Source organism: Carassius gibelio, chromosome B16 (genome assembly GCF_023724105.1).
Source record: "Carassius gibelio isolate Cgi1373 ecotype wild population from Czech Republic chromosome B16, carGib1.2-hapl.c, whole genome shotgun sequence".
Lineage (NCBI taxonomy): Eukaryota > Metazoa > Chordata > Actinopteri > Cypriniformes > Cyprinidae > Carassius > Carassius gibelio.
This window is the reverse complement of record NC_068411.1, coordinates 20,800,903-20,825,204: the sequence shown is the minus strand read 5'-3', so window position 1 is coordinate 20,825,204 and position 24,302 is coordinate 20,800,903. Positions and strand designations below refer to the sequence as shown.

At 38.2% G+C, this 24,302-nt stretch overlaps 2 protein-coding genes across 9 annotated transcripts in view; both read left to right on the top strand.

The window, feature by feature from the left end:
• Positions 1-15,064, top strand: part of ptk2ab (protein tyrosine kinase 2ab) — a 58,166-nt gene extending 43,102 nt beyond the window's left edge. For 5 of the 7 annotated variants that reach the window (XM_052578555.1, XM_052578551.1, XM_052578552.1 and 2 more), the window contains 10 exons: positions 2,786-2,897; positions 6,380-6,466; positions 6,597-6,743; positions 7,480-7,593; positions 9,923-9,985; positions 11,338-11,377; positions 11,728-11,831; positions 13,346-13,501; positions 14,096-14,176; positions 14,267-15,064. In XM_052578555.1, coding sequence (XP_052434515.1) covers positions 2,786-2,897; positions 6,380-6,466; positions 6,597-6,743; positions 7,480-7,593; positions 9,923-9,985; positions 11,338-11,377; positions 11,728-11,831; positions 13,346-13,501; positions 14,096-14,176; positions 14,267-14,479 — 1,117 coding nt within the window. In that variant the 3' untranslated portion in view covers positions 14,480-15,064. Of the gene's footprint in view, positions 1-1,543; positions 1,703-2,785; positions 2,898-4,293; positions 4,411-6,379; positions 6,467-6,596; positions 6,744-7,479; positions 7,594-9,922; positions 9,986-11,337; positions 11,378-11,727; positions 11,832-13,345; positions 13,502-14,095; positions 14,177-14,266 lie in introns of those variants that run through there. The other 2 variants (XM_052578549.1, XM_052578556.1) reach the window with 2 other exon arrangements.
• A 1,754-nt stretch (positions 15,065-16,818) lies between these two features.
• ldlrad4b (low density lipoprotein receptor class A domain containing 4b) overlaps positions 16,819-24,302 on the top strand; it is a 74,760-nt gene continuing 67,276 nt past the window's right edge. For both annotated transcript variants that reach the window (XM_052578139.1, XM_052578140.1), the window contains exon 1: positions 16,819-17,011. The gene's annotated coding sequence lies outside the window, so the exon portion shown is untranslated. The remainder of the gene's footprint in view (positions 17,012-24,302) is intronic.

Sequence of the window (24,302 nt, the reverse complement as noted above, 5' to 3'; positions counted from 1 at the left end):
AGCCGGAACTACTTCTCTCTGTTTATGTCTATGAAGAATCACAAAGGTACTGGGTTACTCCGCCACCGTACCCCCGAAGCAATCTAAAATAGTCAGAATATAAACACTTATTATAGGTGCACCCTAGTGATTCAGGACAAGCTAAAAACACGGTTTGGAAAATGGATTCATGCTGTACTCGCTTATATACATTTTTCTACATTTTGAACACAAACAAAGTTACGGACCGCAGCTCTGATTGGTTTGTTTTTTACCAGAGCCAGAGGAGCTTGATTTTTTTCACAGATTATCGGTCTCATATTCTACTGTCAGGACTTAATGACAGGTTTAATAAATATGTAAAAAATATATTTTTACAAAAGTTACCTACTGCAGCTTTAAGAGCTCTTAACGGCATACTCCACCCCAAAATGCTAATTGTGTCATTAATCACTTACCCCCATGTTGTTCCAAACCAGTAAAAGCTTTGTTGGTCTTTGGAACAATTTAAGATATTTTGGATGAAAACTGAGAGGCTTGTGACTGTCCCATAGACTGCCAAGTAAGTTACACTGTCAAAGTCCAGAAAAGTATAAAAGCATTGTCAGAATACTCCATCTTCCTTCAGTGGTTCAACCGTAACGTTATGTCTCTCCACATCACTCAAACTGCCTGCACTATTCTGAGTCTGCCGCGCCACAAGGATGTGCTGTTTTCTTTCAAATCAAAGCATCAATTTTCTACATGGCAGTTTGGTAGTTTGAGTGATGTGAAAAGACACAGAGGAGACTGTTGACAAAGGAATTGTTGAATACAATCGTTATTTTTGTTTTATTCGCATACAAAAAGTATTCTCTTTGCTTCATAACATTACGGTTGAACCACTGACAGCAGATGAACTATTCTGACGATGCTTTTCATACTTTTCTGGACCTTGACAATGTAATTTTCCTTGGCAGTCTGTGGGACAGTCACAAGCCTCATGGTTTTATCCTAAATATCTTAAATTGTGTCCTGAAATCGAACAGAGCTTTTACGAGTTTCAAATGACGAGTGATTAATGACAAAATGTTCATTTTGGGGTGGAGTATCCCTTTTTACTCCAAGCTTAAGAGATTACATGTTTCGGGTTTATTAATATTATCAAAAATAAGAATTAAGAATTTAATAATAATTTTTGAACTGGCTTTTTTTTTTCATTTTTGATTTGAACTTTTTAACCATTTTTGTTAAGAATCATTTTATTAAATAATATTTGAGAGAACAGATTTCAGTCTCGTTTCTAAAGTTTTGTTTGTCCTCAAGAGCTTTTAATCCTGAACTTATGACACCTTTTGGACTGTTATATATTACATTTACCAGAATTTTTGACTTTTTTTTTGAGAGCCTGAGACCTCTGCAGCAGTCATGGCTGTGTATAATGGTCTGGGTGTGGAGAAGTTCAGCAGGTCTGGATTGATCACAACAGGTGTCCCTTCTGTTTATCCTCTCTCTCTCTCTCGCTCTCTCTCTCTCTCTCCCCATCCCCATCCACACACCCATGGTCTCTCTCAGAGATAATAGAGTTTCCAGAAATAGTCCCTCTCTCGGCCAGCTTGCATTCTCTCACCCCTAAAACTTACATGCTCCAGCATTTCTTCGCACCTCTTGCGTTTCTGTAGCCACCTCTAAGCGCGAGGATTCATGTACCAACTTCACATATCAACACTTTAAGGACTGTCTGGTGAGTTTTAAAAATAATTACTAACATTTCCACCCTTTAAGGCTTTTGTTTGATCACTAAAGCCACTGCTGTGGATTTACTAGATTTTATTGTGTCTATATTGGGGTCTATTTATGAGCAGACCCCATCCTGAAATCATTCTGCCATTCAAAAGCTTGGGGTCAGTAAGAGTGGGTTCTTTATGTTTTTGAAAGGAGTCTGAAATACAGTAAACATGGTAATCTTAATTAAAAATTTAAATAACTCTTTTCTATTGTAATATATTTTCAAATGTTTTTTTGTTTTTTTTATTCCTGTAATTTAAATTTAATTCCTTTCATGGCAGAGCAGCCATTACTCCAGTCTTCAGTGTTGCATGATCCTTCAGAAATCATTCTAATATGTTGATATATTAATCAAGAAACAACACTTATCACGCTTGAAAACAGTTGTGCTTGTTAATATTTTGTGTAAACGGGGATGTATTTTTTATAACATTGTAAATGTTTTATTGTCACATTTGATCCGTTTAATTCAACCTTGCTGAATAAAAGTATTATTTATTTATTTAAAAAAAAAATCTGAGCATGTGAATATGCACCCTAAGGCAGTTTATTAGGCATGAAGAGTTTGTAAACCTTTATATTTTTCATTCACACAGTCTAGCATGACAGAAGTTGATGGATTAAATATGTTAACGTCATCCTCTTATTCACGCTGACTACTTCCAGCTTGTCATGACACATTTGATTATGAAATAGTTTGAATAGTGTTTCAGGTATCAATCTGTGTTGCTTTTTTCCCCCTGGTAGTCGACCTTGTGTGGGTTAGGAAGGATCTTACACTGACTCGTCTGTGACGATAGAGTGCCTCCACCTTTCAACCAATTGCATAAAGTTGGAAATGTCATTCTCTTGAACTCACACCCATTGATGAGAATCAATAAATTAAATGGGAATGGTTGAAATCAAACTTTGATGCTTGTTTTCTCATAATTAGATTTTTCGACTTTAGCCTGGATTTCACAAACAGGGTCACATTCAGGAACTGTAGTTCCAGAAGAATGATGTTGTTTGACAGAGCTTTCCATCGCTGTCTGTGCAGTACAATCCTTGCGGAGGAGAAGGCTCAGCAGGAGGAGCGCAGCCGTATGGAGATGAGGAGACAGGTCCCCGTATCCTGGGACTCAGCAGGCTCAGATGAAGCACCACCCAAAGTAAGTAAACAATCTGAAGTCCTTGTCAATGTGTAACAACAAAAAGAACATCAGTTTTAAGTCATGTGTTTTTCATGTTTTTACATTTATGGCAGCCTGAGTTCTTCTGGAACAGCAGATTTATTACCAAGGTTAACAGCGTGTCACCATTTGTCACTCTTAGCACATGGTGTCTAGTTAGGAGTACTAGTGTACTAGTGTGCCTGGGCGTGTGTGTGTGTGTGTGTGTGTTTAAATTAAAGTGAAAGAAGTACTAGAGTAATTTTCCCTCTGAAACTTTGACTCCAATATTTTTATTCATTTTTTTGTGTCAAAGAAAAAGGCTATAAATGTATTTCCTGTTGGGATTAATTGATTATTGCGCATGTTTATAGTTAACCAGCACTTTCCCAGACATTCTCTTCATTTATAACCTCAGCTGTCCTTGTGCCAGGTCACATCTTCAGTCATGTAACATCACTGTGTCTCGGATACAAAAGCATTTTAGTTTCTCATTTGTTATGATTATATGATGTGAGGTCTGAAGTAAAGATAATTTTATATTTATATATATATATATATATATATATATATATATATATATATATATATATATATTCCATTTGCCTAATTTAATGCAAAGAATATAGCTAATTAATACATTAATCATTATATCATTATATTATTATATTTACTTTTGATTTGATTTGATTTGTGACCTATATATTTTTCTTTTCATATTTGAATTTGTTTTTGAATCACAGATGTTCAGTGTGATCTCAGTCTTTTGGACCCCGCTATGTGTTACATATGCTTCCCATATGTCTTTACTTCTCTCTTCTCTTTGTTCATCTGTTTGAACAAGCTGCGGGGACAGTAAATATTAATAGATGCGTCATAATCTTTCCATATTTCTATTAAACTAAAAGTTAAGCTCCGTCTGAAAATGAATACAACCATGAAATCAAGACTTTAATTTTGTGACATCCATGTGTGTCCATCTTCAAACATTTTGAATTGTCGTTTTTATTTTGGGGATTGGTATTGTTAGTCTGTCCGCTTTTCGACGGGGTTTAAAATCCTTCCCTGTCCTGTGATGCTCATATTGTGGTGACTGATAGGCCTGGCTGATCTGTTCGTTCACTCTCTGTGTTGCTTAAAGCATCTCATACTCTTACTTTCAAAGCCCCTCTGCTCCCTGTCAGACCTGCTAATCTCCAAGCCACCTGCCTCTCCTTCGGGGCCATGCCATAAAACCATCACTAACCGTTCACCACACATGCAGCAAACGCTACACCAAAACACTCATGCTAATACACAACAGCTTAGCGTACATTCCCAGCATACGTTCCCGCAAACTCAGACCCAGCTTCTGCTTCAGCCGTTACCGCTGCACTGCTCCCTGCTGTTCCCTCAGGGGCCCAGGAGGACTCCCTCTGTCCCCCCCAGTGCCACCCAGCCTGCTTTCTACGACCCCTACTATCCCTCCATGCAACAGCTGAGCCTGACCCACGTGCCCTACAGATTCTCACAGGCAGGTGTGCTAGGACTGTTAGCGAGGCATCCCAAGAGTTTTACTGTTGCCTCTTCATTTGCACAAGTGATTTTATTGGTGTGTGCCATTTTTAGCTGCAGATTACATTTTATAGCGTTAAAAGAACAGTATAAAAGAGAAATGCTTAGTGTATTAGAGTTATGTAGACTGTATATTATCAAGATTAACAGACTAAGTTTACACCGTGTGTAATAGAGTGCAAAAGTGCCCACCCACTTGTTCTGAAAGTAATTTTTCCATTGATTTTTCTCATAGGGATCAAGTCTTTGCAATTGATGTCAATCGTTATGTTACTAAAAAAAGTATTTGAGACTGTACTGTCAATACTGTACTTAATGGCTCTTATAAAGGAAAGAACTCTTGTACAATCCCTTGAGGCATTGCGAATGACAATCAAATAATACTAAAAAAAGATGGATAACTATAAAACTATTGATTTAAAGATGTTGATTATGTATTTCGAAACAGTATATTTTGTATAGTTACAAATATTTAAGTAGTTTCTGGGCATAGAGAAACTGACTACTTCATTCACTGTTTCATTGGTGTGGGCGGCGGTTTTGCAGAATCATGGGTAATGTAGTTTTTCAACTGCTTTCTAATTTTGAAAAATAGGTTTAAGTAATATATACCTTAAATAAAAGTATATTCCATCAATTTACAACATGTAGCTCACACTAGTGCTTTCTTCAAAGGTTTATAGGTTTTTGTTAAAAATCAGTTCCCCTACAGGGAAAATTAATGTGATTTCTTTACTTCCAGAACCTGACTTTTGCACTCTATTGGAAATATATGGATTAAATTCCCATTGCGTATCACACCTGGAGGAAGAGTAGAGTTAGATTAATGGATATAATGTACATGTTGGACGAAGCTGAACTACAAACACATTATCTAATGTTGGTCTGTTAGTTGAACTTTGCAAAACACAATGTCCAATTATTGCTTTAGTCGGACCTATATCAAACTTTAATACTCAACTGCTCTTTACTCTGACCCTCAATTACTGTGATGCCTTTGTAGTTCTTCTTTAAGAGCCATTTTAGACCACCTCAGTCATGATCAAAGATGATTTTAGGCTAAACCAAGTTCAAAACTGCTAAAGATATTCTTCCAGATAAAACTCTATGGGAAAACTGCATGTTGCCTCTTCAGTGCATGCAAACTAAACTGTGTGCCAGACTTGTATTAAAATTATGCATTAACCTGTAAATGTGTGAGATTTTGTGAAACTCAAATTTAATACCAAAGAATGCTTTATTTTCGGAAACACAGACAAAACAATTGTAGAAAGGCTCTCAACCCCATCCACGTTGCCAAAACGTTCTTGTAGCAGATTAGTGATTAACATCTTTTCGTTTTGCTTTTTGGTAGTCCTTCCAAAAGTGATGTCGATTCCCATCACTTTCATGCCAGTGCTCATGTGGGTTTTCCCACTGTATTAACCCTTATCTGTCCATTTAGTGTGTGTTGCTGTATGTTGTCACCCACTTTTCTCCTTCTTCTTCCTCCTTTGCTCATCTGGAGCTGTGGTCAGTCGACTCTCTCTATGAACGTGTATATAAGGTAGATCAATCCGTCTGCTGTTTTCCCGCCCACAGCTGAGCACGGAGTATCCCAACCAATCGGATGAAGACTGCCTCATGTCAATCAGCATTCATTTTCCAACCCCCTCCCTCTATAATCTATAATACCCGCCCATGTACTGTAAAACTATAAGAACATTTCAGAAATAACGTGCATTGTGGTAAAATTTAACTAACTGCTTGCACTTTATGTTCGACTGTTTTAATTTCTTCCCTTCAACAGCCTGAAATCTTCATCAACACAGAATGCACAAGACTTTTGTGTGCGTCTGGTGGACTGATTTTAACAGCATCTCCTAACATTAACCTGATTGGTCAGAATCTGCTTGTATATTGACACAGTCATGTGTGTATGATTACAGCCCAGTCGACCTGGTTATCCAAGTCCCCGCTCCAGTGAAGGCTTCTACCCTAGTCCTCAGCACATGGGCCAGCACAATCATTACCAGGTACAGTGCTTGCATTAGTCAAATACAGATGGGGAAATACACATCAAGGATGCAGCAGACAACTAGTTGGATTGCAGGTGGTTTATAAAGATTATAAGTATGCTTTTTATGTGTTTTCGGCATGATGTAGATGGCAGGGCACTCTGGCCCACACGGCTTGCTTTCCGTGCCAGGTGTGATGTACCCTCCCCAGGCCGCAGGGAGTGGGCTTGATCCCCACGACAGCTGGAACCATCGCAGGGCTGCTCAGGATCACATGTGGAATCCCAGCATGGAGGTTAGAAATCTGGAGGTTTTCCGAATAATGAAATCTAAGCTCCGTTTCACAACCGAATGAGCTGCCAACATAAACAGCATTTTTAGGCATCTCCAGAGATTCTCCTTTTTTTTTTTTTTTCATTTATAACAAATGTTTGAGCCCTTTTAAGGTAGCTCATTTTGGCCAAAGTCTAAAGCTGCAACAAAGGCTGCCTTTCATGAATAAGCGGAGCTGGGTGGTAACTGATTAATTAGATTAAATGACATTTTAAAATAATCAGACCACAATTACTTTTGTCTCGACTCCATAGCAATAAATTATTATCTTTATCATATTTTAAATGTTTATATACACTTATATACACTCAGAAAGTCCAGTTTTGTGGACATTCACAAAGACCAGACTACAGTCAGGTGGCTACATAGCATTTAACCACTGAATATATATAGAAATGTGTTTCAGCTTTAATAAAGCAATAAGCCCAAAGAAGCCGTGATGTACAGTGAATTTATAACAGCTAAAGGGCATTGTTAGAGACAAATAATTTTAGTTTTTAAATTTTATGAGGAGATACATGAGTTGTTCACGAGTCCCTTGTTTGTCCCCAGCAGTTAAACTGCCCACGGTTTTTCATCAAAAGAAGTAATTTGTCAATAGTGTAGCAATGCATGAAGCACACAAGTCACTTTCAAACCAAGCAGATGTTGACTGGAGTGTGTTGTCATTTTTGTCATGTATATTGTGTTTGTTTCAGGATGGTGTGGCTGTGCGCGGTGGTCTGTCTCAGCTGATGGAGGAGCAGTTATTACTGCAGCAGCAGCAGATGGAGGATGATCAGCGCTGGTTGGAGCAGGAGGAGAGACTACTGGTACTGATCCGCACTCACCTTCACCTCTTCCATCTCTTCTTCACATTCATCTGCTAATCTTTGTTCCCCCTGCTTAGAAATATTATGTGGTTGTGATAGTTTCGAAATTCTTCCTAAAAACATTTTAGTGGAGAATCATAGCCACAGCAATATGATATTCCAAACAGTCATTTTCAAGTTTGTTTGAGATTAAGTGTTTCCACCTGTTGTGGTTTTCTGCTCCATTTTTTCAGCTTTGGCACTGGGATGTTTTTTGCAAATAATTAACATTGTTGTAGAATTACAGATAGAATATGAATAAGAAGGCATTGCACTTACTTCTGTGAGAGAGTGTGTTATTATTGCAGTGATATGTGTGCATGTGAATGTTATTATGCACATACGTTTGTCTGAGAATATTTGTGTGCGTTTGTGGTATGCCAAGTTTTGGCTTACAGTCTCCATCATTTGTATCGTCACTGTGTCATTATGTTCAGTCTGTCTCTCAGAAAAAACTCGCACAGCTTCCTGTACCAACTAAAAAGGGCATTCAGAGCTCTACCACAGCAAACAGCATTCATTCTTCTGCTTAAACTATTACTGTTCCTCACAAACAACTTCTGTAGAAATGAAATGTCAGCTCTTATAGGAATAGTTCATGCAAAAGTGATTTGCTCATCTTGATGTTTTTCTAAACGTGTAAACCGTGTTTAGCACAAAAGGGGGTATTTGGAAGAATCATGCTGCTCTTTTCCATACAGTGACCGTTCGCAGTGTTGCAAGCTACAAAAGTGACAACAAATGCCATAAAAGAAGACTTTTTTAAAATTCATTCCAATGCAAATGTGTGATTTAACAAACCTAAATATTATATTTATTCCCCTTTCCCCTCCACTGACTCAATCAGTGATTCTGTACATTTAAGCTTTAGAACCAAACTAATAATAAAAAAATTTAGTCCAATTAGTGAATCGGTTTCTGAAAAGGAACTGGCTAAAAAGAATGATTTGTTCATGAACTCATGCATAATTTGTGCAGACATTTTATATTTGAATTGATCTGAGATTTTGGAACAAATGTATAGAGAAAAAAAAGGTTGTTTAAAGTTAAAATTGAGCAAATACTTTAAAACTCTTTTAGGCTTTTCTTTTATACATGAATAAGATCCACATAATATCTTAAATCCTCAAAATAAAAGTGCATGATTTTATTGCAGCTACTTCTAGAAAGTTAGTGGTGTAACAATTAAGTATAGGTTTCCTGTTTTGTTCATTACCTGAAGCTATACTTTTACTTTCTTTTCCTGGTCAAACATGACCTCAAACATCCAAGGTGTGTGTCCTCTTTCAAAAAGTTCAGTACGGATTAAAAGTGTTTTTGATCCTGGCCGTTTGATACAGGTGCAGTTTTCAGGAATTCCTCAGTAATAAAGGGTTTTGTTGGCACTGCGGCGTGAGACGGATAAACTCAGCCTGACCTGTATCTTCTGAAAGTACTGATCAGAGGAAGTTTTCATCTCTTCACAGATGTTAAAAGCAAATGTGCATGAGGGATAATGGGAGGGGAAGAGAGGGAAAGAGAGGAAACACTGAGCTAGGGAATGAGAGCGAGGAGGAGGAGGAGAACAGAACAGGGCTTGGCTTCGCTGAGTTGAGGCTCGTCGGCTGGGAGTGAGTCAGTATGTGTTTAATATGTCTCACATTCAAGAGACGAGTCACTACACATGCACACAAACTTGCTTAATGGAGATCCACTCCGTGCTCTGCTCCATGCTGAAAAAACGTCAGAGAGAAACACTCACAGGAAGAGACGGGAAGATGCAGGTCTTCAAATCCTGCTTCGGAAAACTGGTACAGTAAACTCGGAAATATGGGAGTGTGTGTAGATTTTACACTGTTTTGCTACATCTTTGTGGCATCTTAAACTGTCATGGATAATATTCCATAGTTTATATTCAGTTGATTTATGTCTGGTTTATCGTCGTTTTAAGTAGGAACAGACATTAGTAAGTGTGTAAAGTTTTGTGAGTTCTAAATATGCCTGACCATGTGAGAATTAAATGATTGACCGTGTGAGAAAGTGTTGACCACTTTTCCTACTTTTTGTGGCTTTTAAACATCAGATGTGTTCTGATTGGCTGCTACTGTGTCCTGCAGCATTGTCTGTTTCATTGTGGAAAAGCAAATTGCTTTTAGCTGTAATCTTGTAGTGTCGCTCCAGGTCAGGATGGGGTGCGAATTAGCAGAATAGATCCGACAGACATTGATCTGTTAAATGAGGAGTCAGAGTTGACCTTCTTTTTTTCCTCTGTGTGTGTGTGTGTGTGTGTGTGTGTGTGTGTGTGTGGCAGAAGCCTGATGGGAGAAGTTCCAGGGGCAGCACTGACCGTGAAGATGGAAGCCTTCAGGGACCAGTGAGTTTCTCTTCATTTTCTTTTTTTTTTTAATTAATAGTTTAATTAATTATTCAGCTATGATGTATTAAATTGATCAAAAGTATTCTTGTTAAACTTAAACTTGATTAATAACAATTTACACAACAATATTAATTATTTTTCAACAAAAAAAAGAGAGAAAAGGAAGGATTTTTACACAACTCTTTCTACACAACAACTATTGATAGTGACTGTCTCTCAAGCAAGTGTGTGTGTATGAGAGCGAGAGTTAATCACCTGATCAGGTCCTGTTAAATACAGTGGTGTTCCCGTTCATTGACATCTGCAGTAAATTATACTGTATATGGGCATTACCTCACACTCGCTGTGGGGGAATTCTGTACACGGACAGGAATTTCACTTAAATAGTTTTTTGTAAAAGACTTAAAGATTTTTTAACTCTGTTGTACAACTGTGAGACTGTGTGTGTGTGCTCTTGTATAGTTACAGTGGAGTTCTAAAAATCAGAGCACACTGAAATTCTTTAATATCTCTTTTCAAAAATCTTAATTTTATTTTACAGTTAAAATGTGAATGTGACTGTGTATAGAGGGGCAGATCTTATTGCTTTCTTTGAAGCACAAGATGCTCTTTGAACATTCTCAAAACGTGATCGTCTGGTTTGACACAAACTTGAGGAGTTCATGCAGCTCCAGAATTGCTGCCATTAAAGCATTAAAGGGACAAACCAAATACCAAGACATTCTGAAAGTTTTAAAGTGATAATATGATAATTTGAAATGCAAAATAGAACCGTGTTTAATAGTGATCTCAGAATCCACTGATAGATCTCAGCATGTCATCTCTTTAGCGAAGTAAGTTAATGTGCGTTTAGTTTGCCATAGTGTGTTTTTATAAGCTTTAAATGTCTATCATAGCTGAATATCTATCCAAAATCAGCAGGATAAATGGGAGACCAAAGACAAGGGCCCTTTTGTGAGGAGCCAAGCAGCAATGGACACTCAAGAAACCCAATCTGCTCTGCCTTCCCACTTCTAATGTTAACATAGGACCACTACAGATGTTTACTAGTTTTTGAATGCATTTCATGCTTGTCATGATCTGGAACTCCACAGAAATTCACAGCTGCTCTGTAGAGCTTTTTTGTCTGCTGCAGTGGTTTTGAATGTCTATCCTGTCCCATTGGGCTGTCCTCTTTGATTCACTGTGGTCTTGGTATATGTATCTCTTTTTGTGTGTGTGTGTGTGTGTGCGCATGCGTGTGTGTTGGCATGCCAGGCATCCAGACTGCTCCCGACCCAGACCACGACAACACACATGGCACAGTCTGTCTTGACTCCTGTTTAACTGTATTTTTTATATTTTTGCAGACTGGAAATCAACACATCTACCAACCTATAGGAAAAGCAGGTGAGTTATGAGAGGTCTGTTTAATGTTATATGTCATTTCCAGTCTTTAATGGTCACCAATGCTGCATTTATCTGATCAAGAATACAGTAGAAACAGTAATATTTTGAAATCTTATTACAGTTTAAAATGTACTGTTTTCTATTTTAATGTATTATAAAATGTAATTTATTCCTGTCATGGATGTCTTCAGTGCCACATCAATAATTATTTCTTTATATTACTGTTGAAAAAAGTGTAAGAGCTGCTTAAGGCTGTGATGTATTTTTGAGGGTATTATTTGCTTTACAATGTGTAACTTGCATAAAAATGCAGATTGAGTTACAGTCTGACTGGTTCTTGTCGTCCTCAGAACACGCAGCTCCTCCTAAAAAGCCTCCTCGTCCCGGAGCTCCCAGCCACCCCGCAGGAGTCTCCGGCCTCAACCCTACAGACAGCTACAATGAAGGCGTGAAGGTACCAGAACTACCACTACCGCAGCTTCAGATGAAGATTGTGCATGTGTGACTTTACAATAATCACTGCTGCTGTTTTTAAACATCAAGTTTGAAATAGCACCAAACACACACACACACACAGCGAGGCTGGTAAGATTAGCATCTGTACTTACGAGTCGCCTTCAGGAGCAGCTAGCATGCCAGCAGATGCTGTTTGCCAAGCCTCATTAAAATCATCCTCATTCCTGAAACCCCTTTCACATACACAAGCACACAATTGCTCTGCAGGGTCTCTCATAAAAAGAAGCCAGCAGTTTCCATTCCAGCGCCTTTTCCTGATGCTGTGGGTCAGCGTGTAGGGGGTCTCGCGAGCAGCAGCAGAAATGCAGTGCAGAATGGAAAATATAATTGGGAACAATGCACATGTAATTGCAATCTGCATTGCAGTTTGATTAAAAACAAATCAAATAAAATTGCTATTGCTAGTCCGAAGCTTTGCTAAGAGGATCGTTCTTATTGTGGAAACCATTTGATGGGACAAAAATCTGTAGTAGAAAATGGTTTTCAGTATTTTTAACCAAAGAGAAAGATGTTTATTTACTCAAGCTGCTTCAGACAACATTTAGGAGTACAAAACTTGTAATTTTAACATGTAAATTTAGATACATAATTTCACAGAACTAAACTCTTGCGACATTTCCATGGGGTTGGTTTCAAAAATATATTGACTTGCATAGAATGAAGATGTAACTCCAAGCTGTTTTCTCCTTCTTTCTTTGCAGCATGTACATGTAAAGTTATATTTATTAATCTCTCTTTTCTCTCTCTCTCTGTTCTCTTGCTCTGTGCCTCTGCCCTTCCTCTGTTGCTCTGTTTTTGCACTGGTAGCCCTGGAGGGTAAGACCACCTGTAGCCTCAGTGTTATGTTTCTGTCTGTGTTTGTGCCCCCCCCTTTTCTTTTTTTTTTTACCAGTTGCTATGTCATTACTCAACCTTATCATTTAGAATCATAAGTTAATTATCTACTAAACTGAATTACATGGGCTGTATAGATCTTGTCGATCTCCATGTCTTTTGCTTTTTATATCAGCTGTGACTTTAGCTAATGTGCTTGTAGCGCGATCCTAGTGGAGGCTTTGGATCATTCTGGTTGGGTGGACGCAGTACAGTTTATTGTGTTTAAAATCTACACTGACATATTTCATTGATCTCTTTTTATATTTAACATGGGGTAACTACATCTTTTTGTCATCATATAATGTTTTAAATTTAAATCAAGGGTGCACAGATGGATTTCTACTCAGCTGGGTATTTTAGGAAGTGATGGGTCTCCAGTAGTTGCTTGTGCTGCCATCTAGTGTCAAACATGTACCATAACACAAACCTCTTCATTTCACTATCACTTATGTCCTGTAACATGGATTCAGTAACACAACCTTCATCCTATATCCCTTGTTTATATACATAGCAACATTATACGAGTTGAATCATTTTCAGTCATTTTAAAGTTTGTTACTTTGTGTTTGTCTTTAGATTCAGCCTCAGGAGATCAACCCGCCCCCAACAGCTAACTTAGATCGCTCCAACGACAAGGTCTATGAAAATGTGACCGGGCTGGTAAAGGCTGTGATTGAGATGTCCAGTAAAATCCAGCCAGCTCCACCTGAAGAATACGTGCCCATGGTAAAGGTATGACACAAACTGAGAAATATATATCCATTCGGCAGGTTGCTGAACGTGCCTTTTGCTGACCAGAGAGATGATCTTAAAGGGATTATTCACCCACACATGAGCATTATGAACCAGTATACTAGTATTAACTCCCCTGGAACAACCACAATAAACAACAGTCATATATATGTGACTAAAGGCATCTATGGTCTAGTCAGTAGTATCAAATGTCATTGTGTCTCATCACCAGTGTTGTTATTTCTTCATCTGAACATTTGGACAAATGTAGCATCACATCACTAGTTAGCCACTGGATCCTCTGTAGTGAATGGGTGCCGTCAGAATGAAAGTCCCAAAAGCTGATAAAAACATTACCATAAATCACCAGTCCATCAATTAATGTCTTGTGAAGCAAAAAGCTTTATGTTTGTAATAAACAAATCCACTATTAAGAACTTTTTACCTTGCTTTAGACTAAAATACATTTTATGGCATCCTGTGGTCACCGTAAACTGTAATTGCATTAAGCATGTGGGTAAATAAGGAGTACATGATGACAGTATCATATCATTGTTTTAATTTCGACACTCATCATGAAAATGTTTGTTTCAGGAAGTGGGATTAGCACTGAGAACACTTCTGGCCACTGTGGATGAGACCATACCTTTACTACCGGCTCACACACACAGAGAGGTAAACGCATTCACAGACTAACACTAAATACTCTCATTCCCAACGTCCTTCCTGCCAGCGCGGCTAACTGTTCTTGTTCTTCCTCATCAGATCGAAATGGCTCAAAAGCTTCTAAATTCAGACCTGGCTGAGCTGATCAATAAGATGAAGTTGGCTCAGCAGTACGTCATGACCAGCCTGCAGCAGGACTATAAGAAACAGATGCTAACAGCTGCACACGCACTCGCAGTAGATGCCAAGAACCTGCTGGATGTGATTGACCAGGCCAGGCTGAAGATGCTGGGCCAGGCACGACCGCATTAGCCCTCGCTAGAGGACACGGCGGCGCACGTGACGCCCTGGAAAAACACACCAGCACAGACTTGTACACTAATAGAGCTTCATGGGCGCCTTCACTTCTCACTGACCCTCACTTTTAAGCTGCACGGTAGACCACGGGCGCCGTGAGGAGGGCTCTGGATTTATTTAACGGATGAGCTGGACTGGACCAGACTCATCACGACTGGATCTCTTGGAGAACATAGTGAGCCGATGACTGGACGCTGAGAGGGCGATTCTGACCTCCTCTATGAGCTTTAAAACGTCTCTGGAGGAAAAGAGACACTCTTACACTGTATTTAATATGTCTGTGTTTCATTGACAAGCCCAAGCTCCTGCTCCACAGCCAGACCACATAAACCTAGATCCCCCTCGGCTTGGGTTCTGGCTCTAGAATCGTAGAAGTTGAGACTCTTTTGCACAGTAGAACTTGAGTTGAGACTGGATTCAAAAACTCTGGGTTTGCTCTGCGGACTCCCACGCTTCTCCCTAGGACTAAGAGGGACAGCGTTGTATATTTGGGCCTTGTGCCACCTAGAGGAAAAATAAAGCTATGACTGAATTAAAAAATGAGTGTTGGAGTCATCATGTTTCCTGAAAGAAAATGTAAAGAAAATATTATGATTATACATAGGAATGGGCAACAGATTAGTTATATTATGATATATTATGAAATATTTATATTACATTTAGTCAATTACCAGACCCTTTTATCCAAAGTGACTTACAAATGATGACAGGGAAGCAATCAAAATCAACAAAAGAGCAATGATATACAAGTGCTATAACAAGTCTCAATTAGCAAGGGCTTTTAAATAATATAATAAATAAAAATAAAAAGATCAGAGCAAGCTAGTGTAAGAGGCTTTTTTATTATTGTTGTTAATTGTATGATAAATAAATAGAAAATAAATTGATATAACTCAGCAAGAATAGAGAAGGAAGGTTTAGGTTTTTTTTTTTTTTCTTAAGAAAACAGCAGTGCAGATTGATAAACGCAGGTGTGATGTGCATTCTTTTAGGCTCATTAAAAATTACTCTTGCTGCCATGTTCTGGATCCCCCCAACAGTCTATATATACAGCTGACTTTCTGTTTCAATAGGAAATATGACAACACATCTTAGAAAACAGTTTCACAGGGTCACAATTTCACTTATCTATCTGTCTACATGTATCTATGATCTGAATTCATAGTTTAATAAAGAGAGAGACCATGGGACATAATGCAGTTTGTAATGCAGATCCACCTTAAGGCCGAAATCAATCCGCCAAAATCTTAATTATGTGCTCCACAGGAAAATATTTGTTCAACGTACCACATTTAGTCTAAAACTAGCATACACTTATACCTGACAAAACTGGCACAAAGCAGTTTCTGGTTTTCTGTGCATCGCTAACTTAGCCAGGAGGGAATTTTAGCATTGATGTAGTGGTGCCACGTTTATTTCTGCTCTGCTGGGAGAAACTATACTGGCCCATTACAGATGAGGACTGAACCGTGACATTGTCATTTAAAACATGTCATAATGAAGCATTAGTCAAAATATGATTATTGTGGGTATGGAAACCAGTGTTGCTAACTTGAAAATGTACAAAAAAATCAGTAATTTGAATACTTGTTGCCTCGGAAAGTTAAAATTTTAATAATAAAATGACTAATCTGAAACTAAAACACAAATAGTGATATTCAAAAATGTTAATAAATGCTATTCTTCCATTAGTTATGCGAGTATGTCTCGTTTATTCAGTAAGAAAAAAATATCAACACCAAGCATTTATATGATAAAAAAATAAACTTAATTTTAGTAGATTTCAATTTAGCATCTTTTGAGAAAACGAGAAAGAGTGGTTTAAAAATACAATAGTGATGGATTTTAATTTATTCAAAGGAGTAAAACTGTGACTTAAACCACAAACAATTCCAGCAGGGGGCGGTATATGAATGCACTATATGTCCCTGTTAATGTCACCTCAGACTAAGCCCAATTCAGACGTGTGTGTGACGTGTGTGTGTGTGTGTGTGTATATATATATATAATTATATAATTATTTGTTATTTTTTTAGAAATGTAAAATAAACATAAGATCTCATTATACAGTATAGTAAAAAAAAAAAAGACTGACAATCTAATATTAACTTAAGTTGAAATTTAGAAATTGAAGCAAAGCACGACTCTCTCTCTCTCTCTCTCTCCCCCTCTCTCCCCCCCCTCTCTCTCTCTCTCTCTCTCTCTCTCTCTCTCTCTCTCAAATAACTGAAACTCTTATTTTGAAGTCTGGTGTTGCGTCGAGTCTCTTATTTTAAAAGCTGTTCGTCTGTCCTCCATCAGTGAGTGAGTGTGTGTGTGTGTGTCTGTCTGCCGCCGGCTTCACTCGCCGCTGAGCGCCTGATTATTTTTACGCCGTCGAGTCTGGCGGTGAAATCCAGGTCATCTCCTCCGGATCACAGCCAGCGCGGCTCAGGCTTCAGCTCTCCGCGGACTCACACTGCCATTTCCTCATTCCACTCTGCAGAGGTAAGGAGCTGATATTCTCCTCGTATATGTCTGGGTTTTGTGCAGATGGCATCAGATGGGTGCGTAATGATGTCAGCTGTGCCAGTGGCCCCGCGGATAGAGAGAGAGGAGCGCAGCGGGTTTAGTCTGGGGCACAAAAAGTTGTTAGGACCCTCCGACTTCAGATCAGACGGACAACTGCTAGCCGATAGTCGGGCTGTAACACAAGTTAAGACTATAGACTGACATATTCATATTCTTAGATAAATCAGATCATTTATCGGGAGGCAAAATTAGAAAGAAATGGCTGTGCTTTAACGGGACCCTGAATGTAACCCAGTTCTTCATCCAGACGTAATCGGGCTCATTTTGGGCCAGACAGTGCGAGCCGGCTTCTTTTTTCTGCCATCTTCAGTTTATTATCAAACTTTGTATTTAAATGTAAAACATTGTTTAAAAAAAAATATTTTTTTTAAATCGATATTTTTAAAGAAATATTTTATTAATGCCAAAATATTTTTTATAGAATTTTTTTTTATTATTGATTTCAATGAATTTGCACTTTCAATCCAAATTATTTATTTATTATTATGTTTTTTTCTTCTCCTGTAAATTAGTAATAATAATCTTTTATTATTGCGAATGGGTTTATGTGGTAGTGATACCTAAATGTATTTTATCCCAAATATTACATGGCTACTTCCTAAATTAATATATTGACATAAAATAAGTTAAAATTGTTCATATTTTACTTATAGGTTAGCTTAAAGTTTCTTCTAAGAAGAAGAATGCATTGCACATCTGATAACAAAACCAACTTAGGACTTTTTACATTTATTTATCAATGAATATGTCATTTTTATCCATAGTTTAGTCATAGTAGCTGTGTCGAGTCAGGAAATGAAAGTAGCATCGGTATGTTGCCATAACCAGTTTAGCTTTTAAATCAAGTTTTCTGGCACTAAATTGAAAAATATTATATTAACTTGTTCTGTAACTCACCATAGTTTTGCTGTCAGATTTACTAATGTATTAATTTAATGTGCAGTAGTTATATATTTTGGTTTCTTGTTTTGAGTTACTTGGACTTGAGCATGATGGATAGTCATTTTCTTGCAGATAATCACATTTGTTTACTTACAGATGTCACTTTAGAGTTCCAAAAAAGACTGAAAATGATCTTAATCTGTGTAACGAGAAGATTGTGAAATGTTTAAATGGCTTTTTGGTAATGTCAGCGATGTCCAAAGCGATTAACATCTTATTATCCGGGCCCTATTAATTGCTTGTTAATATTTGATGCATGTGAGACTGAGAAGGGGATCAAGCGCGAGTGTGTGTGTTTGTGCCCTCCTGTCTGCCTGTGTGTGTAGCTGTCAGCTGACCCTGTCCAGACTTGGACTGAGTGTGCTGCCAGTGGCTGTCGTGACTAGTGTTCGGCCCAGTTTAGACTCCACTCTCTGTATCCTTTCCTGTGCGCTGCAGGTTCTGGCCCAGTTGAGAGACACAGACATGATTGTGTCATATGCTGCCAGATAGAGTCCAACAGAGCTCTTATTGTTGCTTGAAGGCATCTGACGCTTATTTCACTTCTAACTTTTCATCTGTGGCATTCAGTCATCGACTCTATGTCCCGCTTGTCTCCAAGGGTCGTTGCCTCATGTTCATTCTGTATTTATGAATGTGAGCCGTTCCTCTGCGTTACCCCTGAATGACGTTTATCGACACAGAAGGACACTTTCCACTCCTGAAAAATGAGCTCGTGTCCCAGCTGTGATGTCATCCGCTCCAGGCAGACAGCGAGGTGTGTCAGAGTGTCGGCTGATGGATCTGCGGTGGCATCGGGCCAAGTGTAACAGTGAGTCGTGGATACGCGTGGAGCTCAGGGACTGAAGAATGATAAATCGGTCCAAAGCGTGAGAAGCTTAACAGGACTTATGGTGCATCACCACCTGCCTGCCTGCACAAAACGCACTCTTTTGGTCACGGACCGCCCAAATTACCCAGCATGTTTGCTGAGTGATCATCACAAATGGGCAAAATATTAAGCACTTGTCCCTTTTTATTTTTTACTTATTCATATTTTTAGTTTTAAAATCATTTATTTCAATTTTTTGGTTTATTTATGGCTTAAATTATGGCTTAACAAAATAAACAATTGACAATTTATTATTCATTGAGATATTTGTGGATTTTACAGTTTCCCCCCATTTTCTAAATAATGTATTATTTTATTTATGTTGGATATTTAATTGACCATACTTATTTTACAGCACCCCAACCCCCCCCCCCCCCCCCCCGCCATTTTCTACATTAATTAATTGTATTAAAAAAATGATGATTCAACAATGATTTATTATACAAGGATTGTTTGTTTTCATTTTTTCATTTGTTTGCACTATTAATTAGTTTATCAATATAAAACATATATATTACATTTATTATTCTTTGTCAAGGATTTATATTAGGGATGCACAGTGTATCCATCCATATCATGATCAAAATTATTACAGATATATATAATTATGCATTCTCATTTTCCCATAAACATTTTTATGTTTAATATTTTTATTGTCAATCTAGGTTTAAATTAATCTTAATAATTTTTTAATAATTCAAAATACTTCAAAACACCGTTAAATCTTTAGTAAAAGTTATTCAAAATAATAATATTTTTCATACTTTAGAATGTTATGACTTGAATTTTTAATGTTTTGTCAATTATTTTGACAAAAATAGTAGCAAATATTAATAACAAATGAAAATAAATTCAGTGAAATTCAACTTTGTAAGAATTGTAATATTTATTTAGTTGCATAGTGGTTTGAGAATATTGTGGTGGTAAATCACAGTAAATTGAGCACTCTTCTGTGGGTGAGTGAGTGATTTGAGGCTGAGAGCTGGGACAGCAGCCCACTCCAGACCGGAACACTCACTGCTTGTGGGAAGAAAGCTTCCTGTCTCACTGAGAGCCGTCTGTCTGACGCGGAGTCATCGTACGCCAAGTTTCCTGTCTTGCTGCGAACCACATCATCTGGCCTCTGGCACTGAAACGTCAGGTGGCATAAGGGCTTTGGGTAGGAGCCGCACACACGCTGAACGGAGATCAGCTGTCGTTCTGCAAACCCTGCTGTCTGTCATTATCTGACACGCTGCAGAACTGGACCCAGATCAGTGTAGGAAAGGACACCCTGGAGGATCTTAAAATTACTTGCACCCCCTCAGAACATACTTAGACTGGAGAGAAAACGATGCAGCCAAAAAGAGCGGCTCTCAGGCAGCGATCACAGCCGGACACTTATGGATCAGACCAATGAAAAGGTCACGCCACACGTGTTCACTGCTTGGTCTCCATCGTTTTGAATAAACCCTTGTTATTTTACATAAATCAGTGTAGTGCACATCTGATTTTTAGTTGCAATTACTTTGTGTTTGTCAAGCTGATGTTTCCGCTCTTTTTGGGTTCAGATGGATGTCTCTCGAAGTCCTGTCACTGATCCCTATGGTTACGCTCCGAACAGAGGCATATGGCAGAGATGGTCTGATAGGGTTGAGGTCCCTGGTTGGCATCCTGTGGTGGGAGACAGATGGAGGCATGCTGGGGCATGAGGGGAACTGCAGTCCTGACGGAGCAGAGATAAAGACACTAACTATCGCTCAGCTTGTGCAGTCATTGCAGAGCTAAACCTGCCTTTTTACATTATTTTGGGATTTTGGGGGGTTTTATCGCTGCAGGCAATCTTCGCAGTTCGCCTCCTAGTGGCATTCGCTATAAACTTATTGACAATTGTACATACACATAAAATGTTCACTAAGTGGTAGAGTTACACTCACGGGACACTGCACTTATTTGCAGTCACAAAAGCACATTATTTGCATGCACTTTAAAACCTTGCTGGTTAAACATTTAATTTGTGTATTATTCTGATGTGCACTTTTTCTGAGCATGCACACCTGAAGCGCATGCACTAAAAAAGCCTGTTAAACAGCGCCTGATTTCTGGATTAAGTTATCTTTCGTGCTAATACTGTCAAAACACACAAAGTTTACATATAGACTCAGTTGGTTATCCTAAAGGGAAAGTAAACCGTTGAGATTAGGGGTGCTCCGATCACGATCGGCCGATCGTTAATGTGCATCTCGTCAGTAAAGCCGGTTCTCTAATCAGCGGTTAATTCCATCAGGTGCGTGATTTCACATAGAGCAGCTGTTACTACACAGAGCCGTTGTTAACTGAGAAGATGCGCAAATCCACGTTCATTTTCAGCATTTATTGGCGCATCTTCTCAGTAAACAACGGTAAACCGCTGATTAGAGAACCGGCTTTTTTATCGTGATCGGAGCACCCCTAGTTGAGATGCATGCCTGTATATTAGATGCGTGCAGATCTTAAAGGGACAGGAGACTAAACATGCTGCAGACTGTCATTAAAGGGGATAGTTCATCCTAAAATTACATTTCTGTTATTTATTCACTTACATGTTGTCCCAAACCTGTATTAATTTATTTCTTGTGCTGAACACAAAAGAGGATATTTTAAAGAATGCGGGTAACCAAAAAGTAGCTGGTCCACATTAACTTTGATAGTATTAAAAAATTCCTATGTAAGTCAGTGTGGGCCAGCAACTGTTTGGTTACAAAATAACTTTTTATGTTCAACAGAAGACTGAAATTCATTTAGGTTTAAAAAAACAAGAGTGAGTAAATTATTTTTTGGATGAACTAACCTTTTAATGTTAATAAAACAACAAAATACAGGAACATTAACCAGTTGCTTTAATAAGAGTCTTAGTGTATTTAGTGTTTTATTTTTATATTTTTGAATACAATTTCTTGAAAGCTACTTCTAAATGCACATACTGTACCTGAAAAATAAAGCATTGTTTTATTTGTATATTCTGTGTATTTGTAATGTGTCCTTATTTTTTTTAATAACAAAGATAAAATAATGACAAAGTTTTTATCTTTGCCCACTTTAACCTAATATCTGCCATTGTTTTTTTTATCTTATATTTTTTTTTTACCTTGTAAGGCTTTGTTTTATAAATTAGGGAAATTAGTATGGCTGTAATGCTCAGACAACCTGGAAAATAGTAAAACCAACATAGCAAGGAATCGTGATAAAATCGTGAATTGCAATATTCCTGAATAAAATTGTGATATGATATTTTTGCCATATCACCCACCCCTACCTGGAAGTTAGCATCACCCCAGTTCCCTTGGTTTTTGGAATTTTGGATTGAAAATAAGTTCTGTGACCAAGAAAACTTTTTGTTTTACACATTCTTTTCATCATGATAATCTTCACAAATAAACAATTTTATGAATTTTGAAGCCTAAATAAAGTCAAAAGAAGAAAAGGCCTTTTATTCTTTGAATAGGAAAATTTGACACAAATGTTTGGCGCAAAACAATAGATCCCTATGGAGCTATTCACACCAGATGTGCAATTATTTGTTGGCATGAAAAAGTAAGGATTTTTGTTCTTCCAGTGTGTCAATCCACTTTAGAACTCTATTGGAAGTTATTACATGGTTTAAAGTGGGTTTTAATCAAAAAACCTTTGTAATTGCAAAAATTTTCAAATATAGCTTGATGATATTTGTACCTCCTATTTATATTTTAAGATGTATCCTTGTAAGCATTATTGATAAGTTTATGTTTCTGGTGTAGAGCCATACTTTATTTATCTTAATTTAACGTTTTTTTATCGTTAATTTAATTGGACGTCACCCGTAGACTCCTGAAGTCTGTTTTTGAAGCTTAAAGTGTACAGAGCGGGCGAACAGCATCTTGGCAACACGTCACAGCGCGAGTCTCCTGGACCTGGACAATCAAAAATGGGCAAAAAAGCAGGAGCTAGTTGCTGAAGCTACACCCACCTAGCGCGACGGCAGTGTCAGCAGCTGCAAACTACATGTCACTCAAGTGGCCACGCCCAGGCGTCAATTAGCGGAAGGCGATCAATCATTTTGCTATTCGTCAGCAATTCTCCTCACTTTTTCACAGCGCGGCCGGTGTGAAACGGCCTTAAAAAGCGAAATGTAGGCTATAAATTAACGACATTGTCTGACTTTAATGTCACCACTATTAAACTTCCAACAGCTCTTTCAGTCATTCAGTAAAAAACATTTTTCCTTAAAGTCTGAAAGGTGGACTAGTTAGTAGATGAGTATACCAGTTCAGTGTGATGACGTTTAAAGGGTTAGTTCACCCATATATTAAAATTATGTCATTAATGACTCACCCTCATGTTGTTCCAAACCCGAGCCGTTTCTGTCGGATGCGTCTGATTCGAAAAACCAAGGAGCTGATGATACTGCACATGCGTGTTTCGGCGTGAAGCAGACTGACACACAGAGCATCTGAACCGAACTGATTCTGTGCTAATGTTATGAGCGTGTGTAAACCGAAGGCTTGAATCAAGGGCAATCATCGCCAATGACGCCATTACGTCGAGCGCAAAAGAACCGGTGAACCGTTTTCTTCAACCGGTTTATTGAATCGAACTGTCTGAAAGAACCGGTTGGCGGAAAAGATCCGAACTTCCCATCACTACTGGTGATCCAAAAACCAATGCAACCGGTTCTTGACTCGAGAATGAGACAATCTTTCGTTCGTTATCTGGCTCGGCTCGGTGTTCATCTTCATTTCTCTCTTCACAGCAGTTCAGTCAGTGTACTGTATGAGTATATGAATTACTCCAGGATATTGGTTTGTTTTAACTCCGAGGGAGTGTTAGCAACATTAAAAAAGTTAACCGCTTAAGTCATTTGTGGATTAATGCTTATTGGAGACGCGAACCATTTCAAATGATTCAGTTCGATTTGGTGAACTGGTTCAAGAAGATCCGGTTACATCGAATGATTCTTTCGCGAACCGGTTATCATACACTGCAGTGAACTCTCTCACAACAGACCCGGAAGAGAAGATAATGCTGAATAAAGTCGTAGTTTTTGCTATTTTTGGACCAAAATGTATTTTCGATGCTTCAAAAAAAATTCTAATGGACCCTCTGATGTCACATGGACTATTTTGAAGATGTTTTTATTACCTTTCTGGACATAGACAGTATACCTTACACACATTTTCAATGGAGGGACAGAAAGCTCTCTGACTAAATCTAAAATATCTTAAACTGTGTTCCTAAGATGAACGGAGGTCTTACGGGTTTTGAACGACATGAGGGTGAGTTATTAATTACATAATTTTCCTTTTTGGGTGAACTAACCCTTTAAAGTCCCCAACAACCTATTTAGTCCTTTTTAGCCATTTGTTAGCAACTGCCTTTTCCAGGCAAGTAAAAGCTTAT